Source organism: Schistosoma haematobium, chromosome 7 (genome assembly GCF_000699445.3).
Source record: "Schistosoma haematobium chromosome 7, whole genome shotgun sequence".
NCBI classification, from domain to species: domain Eukaryota; kingdom Metazoa; phylum Platyhelminthes; class Trematoda; order Strigeidida; family Schistosomatidae; genus Schistosoma; species Schistosoma haematobium.
This window is the reverse complement of record NC_067202.1, coordinates 4,933,328-4,945,089: the sequence shown is the minus strand read 5'-3', so window position 1 is coordinate 4,945,089 and position 11,762 is coordinate 4,933,328. Positions and strand designations below refer to the sequence as shown.

Below are 11,762 nucleotides of genomic sequence, written 5' to 3'. Positions count from 1 at the left end.
TTTCCATTGAAGACAATAGTGAAATTTATACTTTATCAAAACAAAAAAGACAAAGAGAAGTACAAGAAAAAAGAAAAAAGGAAGAAAAGAAAAAAGAGATAAAGAGGAAAGAAAAAAGAAGTAGAAGTAGAAGAAGAAGAAGAAGAAACGAAAACATGACAAAACATAATAAGATCATACAATTCTTTCTATTGTAATTATTTAATATCTAGATGAGATCATGTAAATTTGTACAATTTATTATGTTATTGTTATATATAAGATTAGATATATTTAATTCAACAATTTATTCATCATTATCATTGAATTGTATTTCATCTACATTATTATTATTATGCTCATCATCATCATCATCATCATCCTCATCATCCTCATCATCTTCATCATCTTCGAATGTATTCGATCCAACCAAGTATAAAGCTTTACCATCTATATCATCGAATACTTCCAAAGACTTGTCATATCAATCATCAATCAACAAAATCAATAATAATAATAGTAATAATGATAACAAGAAGAAGAAGACGAACAATAAAACGAATCATCAAGATGGATCATTGAAATCATTCAATAAACAAATCACTTATAGACTTATTGAAGAATCTAATATACCACAATTTATTGGTAATTTAATTAATGATTTTCAATTAACGAATTATTTATTAAATTATATATTCAATAATAATTCATCATCATGGAATAATAATCATAATAATAATCTAAAAATGAATACAATCAATCAAAGTAAACCATTATTAAGTATTGATTTAATCGCTAATCAATATCAAATAATCAATAATCATCATAATAATACTGATCATCATCATCATCATAATGAATTACCACGTTTATATTTATTTCCATCCAATCAATGGAGTTCAAAATATTTTCATATAAATTATTATAATTTATTTAAACAAGAATTAATACAAATTAAAAAATTAGATCGGGATCAATTATGTCATTGGGATCATAATCATCATCGTCATCATAATAATAATAATCAATTTTTTAAAGAAATCAATACATGTTTATGTTCGATCAATACATGTTCAATCATTAATAATCAATCAAATCTAATCAATGATTCATTTGATTTACCTTATTGTCAATTTACAATTACAATTGCTATGAATTTATTATCGATTGGTATAGAATTAATGACTATTCATATACAATTAATTGATCTAAATGATAATTATCCAATATTTCAATTATTTAATAAATATGAATTACATTTTATGGAAGATGCATTAATCGGTACAAAATATCAATTACCAATAGCCATTGATCATGATATGTGTTTATATTCAAATATCACTTATCAATTACAATCGATTCCTTATCATGGAATCAATTCAATAATCAATAATAATAATAATCAATTGAATCAATCAATCAATTATTTTAGTTTAATATTCAATCAATTAGATGATCATAATAGATTAGAAATACAATTAGATCATAATTTAGATCGTGAACAAATGGATAAATATGAATTGAATTTATTAGCTATAGATAATCATTATCAATTGAATGAAATCAAACATACAACTACGCTACCATTGATTATCTATATACATGATGTGAATGATTGTAAACCTGAATTTACTATAATGAAATCAATAATCAATAATAATAATAATCATAGTAATAATAGTAATAGTAATGAAGTATTATATCAATCCAATGAACCTTTATTAATAGAAGTATGTGAAGATGTACCAATTGGTTATATTGTAACAAAATTTCATGCAATTGATAAAGATATTGGAAAAAATGCTGAAATACAATATAGAATAAGTCAGTATACACATTCTTTAACAAAATCGGTAAGTCTCTTTTTTTATCAGAATGGGTTTTGTGGTTAAGTGCTCACGCGCCAAACCAGTAGGTCCTGGGTTCGAATCCCGTGGGGTGTGGGATTGTGGATGAGCACTGCCACTGAGGAGTCCAATACTAGGACGAAATGGCCGTTCAGTGCTTCCAGGTTTTCTTTCTATGGTGGTCTAGCTTCAATTGACTCATGATTTCAACCTGTGAAAGTCTTTTTTTGTTTAAATTTTCCCGAAATCCCTGTCGTCAGTTGAATGCTACTTGTTATATATATCTATATATCGTCATCGTTGCTTGTTATGTCAGGAATGTTTGTAGTGGACCAAATAATATATGAACTCAAAAATGATAACAGAGTTATTCAGTACAAATAGTAATGTTAATATATATGTCAGTTAAATGTTATAAACACAACAAAAATTAGAGACGTTACTTAATTCAGCAAAGTTTGTGCGTGTTCCGATTGAGTCTGGTACAAGAATTCATAATTATAGATGATTAAAGATTCCAGTAAGATTGATATCCTCCCAGTGGTTTTACCAAACGTAGAATATGATATATATATTATTTATTTATTTCAACACATAAATATTGGTACAAGAGGGCACCAAATATATATGCGCCACACCATATTTGTGTGTGTGTGGGCTGTGATACTGCCCGGGTGCCCAGATCGAAAAAGGTGGTTCTCTTAGGAGACCACACCCCGAGCCTTTGACCTAAAGGTCTGACCCACAAGGCAGTGGAGCATCGTGAGGAGATGCATTCCCATGATGGCTGGTGATCAAAGATTGGTTCATACGCCATTTGTTCCTTCAGGATACTGGAGCCCATGTGCAGCATTGTTTTAGTATCCGATTAAAGCGTCAGACATTCGCTTTTCGTAAACAACACCCCTGCCACGAGAAGGCAGAGGCTGTATACGCGTGGCCGTGTGAGAGCATTTCGAGAGGGAGGGCGGGCCCGCCCCACTCTCGGCCATACCAAGGAATTTGGGGGCATAAATGTAGACGGTATTTAATCTAGAGTTCAGTCAACAGAATCACGAGCGAATTAAGAACAAGAGGTATGTATGTAACAGTGTATTTATTAGTAAGTGACAGCGTGTGTCATGCTATGAGAGTAACACGACGGAAGAAAGGGTGTTCAAGGTCATACACTTAAACAACTCGTAAAATCCTTTAATGATAAATGTACATGCAGTGAAAAATTGACAGAATAAATACAAATAACATCAAAAACTATTTACAAAATAAACTTATCAGGCCTATCTCCACACGCTTATCACTTATACTTGAAACGAAGGACCTCTGTAATTCTTACGATATGAAAGTAAAAACATAATGTTTGGTATAAGTGAAGATTTATTGATCCCGAAACACGACGACGACGAAGACGATCCTAGTTGAAAGTACACTCATTTATATATTGATTCATACATCCATTTGTGATTAATAATTAGGATGAGATCACATATATTGAGCATAGTTCATATCAATGGAATATAAGAGTATCGTATATCATAAAAGAAAACAAATACTATATAGAGTAATCATTATATTGAATTAGAACGGAAGTAATATTGAACAAAACTCATAATTGGTAAATCAATCGAAAATGGACTTTTCTTTCCATTATCTCAGATAGCGAATAAGAGAGAGTGACCTAAGACACGTAATAGAATGTGATTGTATTTTATTATAAAAAGATTAAAGTTTGGATACAATTAGAGGTTGACTCAATGGTCTAAAGGTTAAGGGTTAGTTCATTAAACCAATGATATTGTTGTTTTTAAACTGCAGTTCATCAGATACTTGTTGGTATATGTGCATCTTATGCGGATTGTCTCGGTATAGCTTTAAATCATAAGATTTTTAAACAAAGTGAATTTAAACTTCACTCCATTGCACAAGCTAATGGCTATCAGGACTGAGTAGCTAAGTGGATAACACGATGGCGTTTGAAGTAAACGGTACTGGATTCGATTCACAGAGTGAATATCAATTCTGAGATGCAGGTACATTGGACTGACGACTTCTAAATAGGTCAAAACGCGCGTCCTCGATTCCACTGCTAACCACTATCCATCTATGCTTAACAAAGATATTGTGTTTAATTTTGTGTAGAGGAATGTTGGATGAGAACTTTTTGAGGGATTTTTCACTAGGATTAAACAGATATTCAATACTTCTTTTTTTCAGTAGTATTTTAATTATAATTAGTTCATCATTAAAATTATGAATGTCGGCACTTTAGTTTGTTAAATATTATTTAATCTTGTTGTATACAATTGAAATTTGGATTGTACTCAATCTTAGCTGGAATATGTGCATCCTGTGTGTATTGCCTTGAAGTAATCATGGTACTTGACTAATAATGGGATTTAGGATGCTCAAAGTTTTGTTCTATTTTGGACGCGTGCATCTCAGAGTTGATGTTCATTGAACTCATAACCTTAAAACGTTATTACTTTATTCACTTAGCTACCGAATTTACATACCCATTTACTTGTGCAATGGGTATAAGGTTTGCTTTAAATTGGAATGGATTAAGTTATCCTGTTATTGATATTTCTACTGAAATTCAATCGGCTTTAGTTGGTAAATATGCGTCTTGTTCGGACTGTTTTGACTGACCTTCTAGACTCAGTAGCTAAATGGGAAACGAGTTGATGTTGTGGGTTCAAAGTACTGGATTTGAATCTCAGCATCAACATCAACTCCGGGATACAGGTGTATCCAGATGACAAGTCCCTAATAGGACGAAATGTTACATGTCCTGCATTCGATTGTTATCCACATTACACCTATTCTACGTAAATATATCATTCATGTTTTCCCTAATATTACCAATCGAAATATAGTAAAATAATTGAAAAATATAGTTTTCGAAACAGACTACTTTTGAATAGATTAATATTAAGACTCCACAGTTTTCCGCATCTATGAACCCGAAACAAACGGAGTCCAACACAGAAACCTCAGTCTCATGAGTGAACGCTTAATCTCTACACCACTGAGTCGTTATTCAACAGTGTTAATGTCTAACTTCAATCGATTCATGATCTTACACAATCATTCATTCATTGTTTGAGTTGCTTGACTGTCTCACACTCAACACGAACTGGACTCCACTTGACACGATTTCTCGCTAGAACTCGATGAAATCCATCTTGAATCTAGTCATTATTGGGAAGATGATAATTATTATTAGAATGGGGACTTATTATTCATTTTCATTATTTCTTACAAGTACTGGTACAACCGAGTATCAAAATAAATATGCGCCACATAATTAAGAAAGTGAAATTGTGAAGAGATATGCCAAATAGAAAAGACACATTTAACAGATAATTTAACAAGTAAAAATAAGTGACTTAATTACTTACGCCTGTTTCTTCTCGTGGAGGAACATAGGCCGCCGACAAGCACTCTCAATTCAATCCTGTCCTGAACAGTCCTTTCCAGTTCTTTCCAGTTGCGACTCATCCTTTTCATATCTCCTTCCAACTCATGACTTAGTGTGTTCTTGTTATATTTGGTCGTCGCTGATTGCTGTGCTGAGGAAACGTTGATCACTTATACTCGTAACGAGGGACCTCGGCAATTCCCACGATGCGAAAGTAAGAACACAAGACTGGTATAAGTGAAGATTTGTTAGCCCCAAAACACCACGACGAACGATGATCAAGTAGTCTAAAATACACTGATTTATATATTGATTGCACACCCATTTTGATTAATAATTAGGATGAAATCACATATTCAGTTATAACAAATCACTTACTGAGCATAGTTCATGTCAATGGGATACAAGAATATCTCGTATATTCTACAGAAGAAAATATCATACTGGGAAAACAAATCAAATACTACACTGAATGATCCTCATGTTGAATGAAAACGGATGTTGAATGTTGAATAAAACTCATAATGAGTAAATCAATCGAAAATTGATTTTTCTTCCCATCATATCACAATTATGCAATAAAAATATACGTTTAGTATTGGTCCATAAAAGGATCCCAAAGTTACCATTCATTATGTTTATCGGGTCCTAACACACCTCCCCTTTTTTTGAAGATCCAGAGTTGATATCCGGATTCCACATTTTCCGGGTTCATCATCCCTACCCCTCTCCTCACAACAGACCCGGTTGAACTCCACTGGTCACGGTTTCTCACTAGAACTTCAGGATATACCCCTTGAAGCCAGTCACTAGTTAGCATATGTTGATTAATATGAGAAGAGGTTTTTTGTGGATATCATAGTAATTTCATTAGTTGAGATCATGAATGTGTTGCTCAATTAGTTGAAGTTAGACATTAACATTGTTGGATACCGTCAGGCTCAGTGGTCTAGAGATTAGGCGTTTGCCCGCAACACCAATAATTTCTGGGTACGAATCTCGCGAAATGGGATCGTGGATTCGCACATTCATCTATGTATATATATATATATATATATTAATAGTATCATTACAGCCTTTCTCAATAATCTTACACATTTTAAATATCATGGAATAGTGTTGGAACAAACAACAGCCATAGATATAATATTAAGTCTAACCTTAAAAGTTCTTTAATCCTAATTAATTCTAACACGGTTTAACCTTGTTAAATACAGGAAGAAAACCATTCATCAATCTTACTTAAGTTCATAATTATCAATGTAAGTTGATATTAAACTATCCCTATACATGAAAATATGTTTCCATTCACCTCTAATTATTATTTCCTGTCTCAAGAACATACATTAGTGCTAAAAAGAAAGATTGATTAATTGAGGCACCTGTAGAAAACATTCAAAGATCTTTCATATAATGTTCATTGATTTAAATAACATTTATGTGAGTTGTTAACGGTAATTTTGATATAACATTTATTAATATCAATAATCAAAATAGTTACTTTCTTACTTACGTCTGTTAGTCCTCGTGAAGGAACATAGGCCGCTCACCGGCACTTGCCATCCAACCCTATCCTGGGCAATGCTTTTCAGCTCTTTCCACTTGTTATCCATCCATTTCATATCTGATTCTATTTGCTGACGTAATGTGTTCTTTGGCCTTCCACTTTTTCGCATCCCTTCACCATTCCGAGTTAAGGCTTGCCTCGTGATGCAGTTTGATGATTTGCCTAATGTATGTCCTATTCATTTCTATCATCTTTTCCTAATTTCCTCATCAGCTAGAAGCTAGTTTGTCCACTTCCACAGTAGGCTGTTACCGATGATATCCGGCCAATGGATGTTGAGTATCTTACGTACACAACTATTTATAAATACTTGTACCTTCTTAATGATGGTTGTAGTAGTTCTGGAAGATTCAGCTGCATACTGTAGAATTGTCTTGACTTTCGTATTGAAGATTCTGACTTTGATATTGATTGAAATAAAAATAGTAGTCGTTATTATTATTATTAGAATGGGGGTTTGTGGATTTATCTAATAAAATGACTATAATCTCTACAAATCCCCATTCTAATAATAATTATCATGTGCTCACTACTCACTAGATTCAAGATGGATTTTTTCCAGTTCTAGTGAGACGTAGTGACAAATGGAGTCCAGTTCGTGTTGAGTGTGAGACAGTCAAGCAACTCAAACAATGAATGAATGATTGTGTAAGATCATGAATCGATTGAAGTTAGACATTAACACTGTTGAATGACGGCTCAGTGGTGTAGAGATTAAGCGTTCACTCATGAGACTGAGGTTTCTGTGTTGGACTCCGTTTGTTTCGAGATCGTGGATGCGCACTACGGGGGAGTCTCGCACTACGATGAAACAGTGATGCATTCCTTCCAGGTTTTCCTTGGATGTCTAGTTTACATGGACTCATGAATTCAACTGTTACTATTGCCTTTGTCATCAACATTACCATTATCATCTCATGACTGATTGAAAACCAAATGTTATTGAGTATGGAATTTTAAAGAAAATCCTTTATGGTGATTGTACTGAAACAGACGAATGAATATACAAACAAATTGAGTAAATCTATTTAGTTAATCAAAATAATGTTTAGATTGATATAATGAATGGATCAATGTTAGACCACCATTGAAAACGTTGAATTACTCGATGACCGTTTCGTCCTAGTATGGGACTGCTCAGTAGTGCGCATCCGCGATTACACAATAAATGGAGTCTAACACAGAAACCCAATCCTCATCAGCGAACGCCTAACCTTTATACCAGTGAGCCAGTATCCAACGATGTTATTGCCTAACTTTAACCAATCTACGATATTGCTCGACCGTCCACTATAATATAAATGAATACATTCACTTATCCTTTCATTTTGTACAGTTGTGGTGTAATTCATAACATAAACACTTATAGATAAACTATTGGATATACATGAATAAACGAATATGATGAAAATCTGTATTGAATAAATGATTAGTAGAGTCAGTCCCTAGTAAACCTAGAATCTGTGTTTCATGTTATTTGAGAGTCATCAACAAAATGTATCTGAAATCTTGTAAAAATTAACATTCCCTATGAGATTTGATTCTTTTTCATCGTTTATTCTGGATTGAACACTCTTTGTTTTAAGTTTGTCGATGTGTACTATTGAGAAGTCTTATATTAGGATTAAATGATCACTAAATACTTCTAGGTTTTCAATCGTTGTCTAGTTTACATCAACTGATGAATCCATTTATTATTATTATCAGAATGGGTTTTGTAGAGATTTTCAACCAGGTCTGTTGTGAGATAGGAACTTGCTGAAGACAATGGTGTACGGTGGCGCAACTTCATGGATTGATTGAAGTTAGACATTAACACCGTTGGATACCAGCCGGCTGAGTGGTCTAGTTGGTTAAGCGCCTGGCGCGAGACTGATAAGTCCTGGGTTCGAATCTCGCGGAGGGGCGGGACCATGGACGCACACTGCTAAGGAATCCCACAGTAAGACGAGACGACCGTCCAGTGCTTTCAGGTTTTCCATAGTGGTCTAGCTTCAATTGACTCATGATCACAACCAGTCAACCAGTGAAGTTTCAATTGTTGTTATTATTATTATTACTAAAAATGATTTATATTCACTTCTAAATTATATATCCATATAGTCTGCCAGATGATAAATAGTTGTCGGGGAAACCCTTATATATATATATATATAATTTATTAAATTGTATCATTCTTTTCCTTTCAACATTCCAATATCCCTTAGTAACAAATGGCTTATATTTTAAAAGTTTACAATAATTTGTTAAATTAAAAAAACAACAAACAAACAAACATAGAAGTTGAGTTTTACGACTAATAAATACTTTTTTTTCATAATTTTCTTTTTGTTCTCTTTTTTTGTTTTTCTTTCTGTTTTCATTGTTTTCTATCAATTATATTCAATTGTATTGTATGTTATGATTATTTTTCATAATCAATTGTTTATGTGTATTTTTCTCTTTTCTCCTTTTTTGATTTGATAAGTAGTATTTATCAGTAGTGTAATAGTAATATTACTAGTAGTAGTAGTAGTAGTAGTAGTAGTAGTAGTAGTAGTAGAAATAGTAGTAAAAAACAAAATAACCTGAATATTTCGTTACATTGTCACTATTTTGTTTGTTTATTTTCAATGTTTAATATCGAAATGGTGATTTGTTTTGATGTTTGAATATTTCCAACTGTTGTCACTTCTCATTTTTCTCCTTTTTCTTCATTTAAAAGTGTACAAGTAGTAAGATTTTTCTTTTGATTGTTTATTTTTGTTTTTTCAAAGTTGGAACTGCGTTAGTATGGTGTAGAATGTTTGTAGTTCAGGTGGATGATTTTGTTAGAGTTTTGTTCTCTGAGCTGGATAGTTTGATCGTGGAGCTTTTATCATTCTTTTCAATGATATTATCAGCATAAACTTCAAGTAGAAGTGAGGTGTTCATATTTTTCCATATATGACTTGCAGCTTATTTCTTCAGTCCTTAACGTATATTGAATTCCATAGATCAAGTGTTGTAATCGGATCACATATATATGTAACTGAATATTATATGCTCTATGTTTTGATATTAGAAGGTTCAGGGAATCTATCAGGGTTTCTTAAAACATACTTCCTACATACTAACAGTTGGGTCAAAATACATATATTGATAGGCCATAACATAATGTTACAGTATGTAAAATGTGAACTGTGGATTATATATTTCATTATTATCCATGTATAACAGGGAATTAAAAGATGTTGAGATAGTGAAGAAGATTTGTAGCTCAGATAGATGATTTTGGTGGAGTTTTGTTCTCTGAGCTCGATGATTTGATCATAGAGATTTCGTCGTTATTCTGGACGACATCAATTGGATAGACTTCAAGTAGAAGTGAAGTGTTCGACAGGAAAAGCTGTGAACCGTGTATGGAGGAATTCGAATACTTCACTTCTCTTTGAAGTTTGTGCTGATGATATCATTCAGAAGAGTAATTAATGCTCCACAATCGAACCATCCAGGTCAAAAAACAGAACTCTACCAAAAGTGTGTTAGTATATTCAAAAAATACACAGTAGTAATAATTTTATATTTAATAAAGAAAAATAAACTGATGTTCAAAAGGTATCCGATTATTTTAGAATACTTTCTTTCTTTGAGCTAGGCGTAACCACTTACCTGTTACTAGCACTCTCAATCCAACTCTGTCCTGGGCAGATGTTTCCTGTTGTTTCAAGTTGCTATTCATCTTTTTTTCTTCCATCTTTTCGTTTCCTTACAGCATTTGAAGTTAGGGATTATCCCATGATACATTTTGATGATTTCCGTAATGTATGTTCTATCCACTTCCAACGTCGTCTCCTAATTGCTTTTCCGCCTGCAGCTCTCTTCGGGTTACTGCCAGTGCCAAAGCCGGGTAAAAAAAGGGTTGGGTATGGGATCGACAACCCCATCCTGTAGAAAAAAACCTAGCTAAAATATACCAAATAGATTAAACAAATTAAACCATTATCTACAGTGAAATAACTATAATAACAGTTAGAAATAATCAAATTCATGAAATGATTCCTGGAGTTTTATTGGTGATTTGAAGAGTTTATCTCATGTCCTAAAGTTTTTCCAACTTTAATCCCTGTAAGAGTTAAGAATATCAACTGTCTAGAAAATCAATACTAGAACGAAATAAATATCCAATTCTTCTAAATTCCCAATAGTTGCTTAATGAAAGTTAGTCTATATTGTTATCTTTCAAATTCAATCAATCTCCATAACACATGACAATTCTACTACTACTACTACTACTACTACTACTACTACTACTACTACTACTACTACTACTACTACTACTACTACTACTACTACTACTACTACTACTACTACTACTACTACTACTACTACTACTACTACTGCTACTACTACTACTACTACTACTGCTACTACTACTACTACTACTACTTATTATAAGTAATACTACGTTTCCACCAAACATTTAACAATACAATATTGCTTAACATAAACTGTTCTTGATAATTGATCTTGTCAATTTTGAAACGTTATAATAAGAATAAAATACATAAAACAAAGAAAAAAGGAAATAAAAACAACAAAGATAAATGAAAATAGCCATAAGCTATCAAAAAAAGTTTTCTTTTTTTTTAAAGAAAGAATTCTATGTAACCGCATAATTGTTTTTCTTAATTATTTGTTAATTAATTAACTCCCTTCAAGTCCATTCTTTCTGTTTTTACTCTTTTCTTTTTTTCTTTATTTTCTTTCTCTTTTTTTCTTCTATTTTGACTTCCATTATCAACGCAATTAATGAGTGATTGAATTTTCATTAAACTATATTAATTATTCATAATGTACATAGATACATAATGAAATCTCTTGAGAACAATTCATAACGATACAAAATATGGATATCACCATGAACCCCCCCCCGAAAAAGGAAAACAGAAAAAAACGAGAAAAGAAAAAAAAACTAAAAAAACGAATGATG

The 11,762-nt window shown here is 32.3% G+C and overlaps 1 protein-coding gene across 1 annotated transcript in view; it reads left to right on the top strand.

Moving 5' to 3' along the window:
* Positions 1-212: 212 nt before the first annotated feature.
* Positions 213-11,762, top strand: part of MS3_00011166 (uncharacterized protein) — a gene marked incomplete at both ends in the record, with an annotated part of 49,024 nt that continues 37,474 nt past the window's right edge. The window contains 2 exons of the mRNA XM_051219576.1: positions 213-1,832; positions 10,992-11,227. Coding sequence (XP_051064275.1) covers positions 213-1,832; positions 10,992-11,227 — 1,856 coding nt within the window. The remainder of the gene's footprint in view (positions 1,833-10,991; positions 11,228-11,762) is intronic.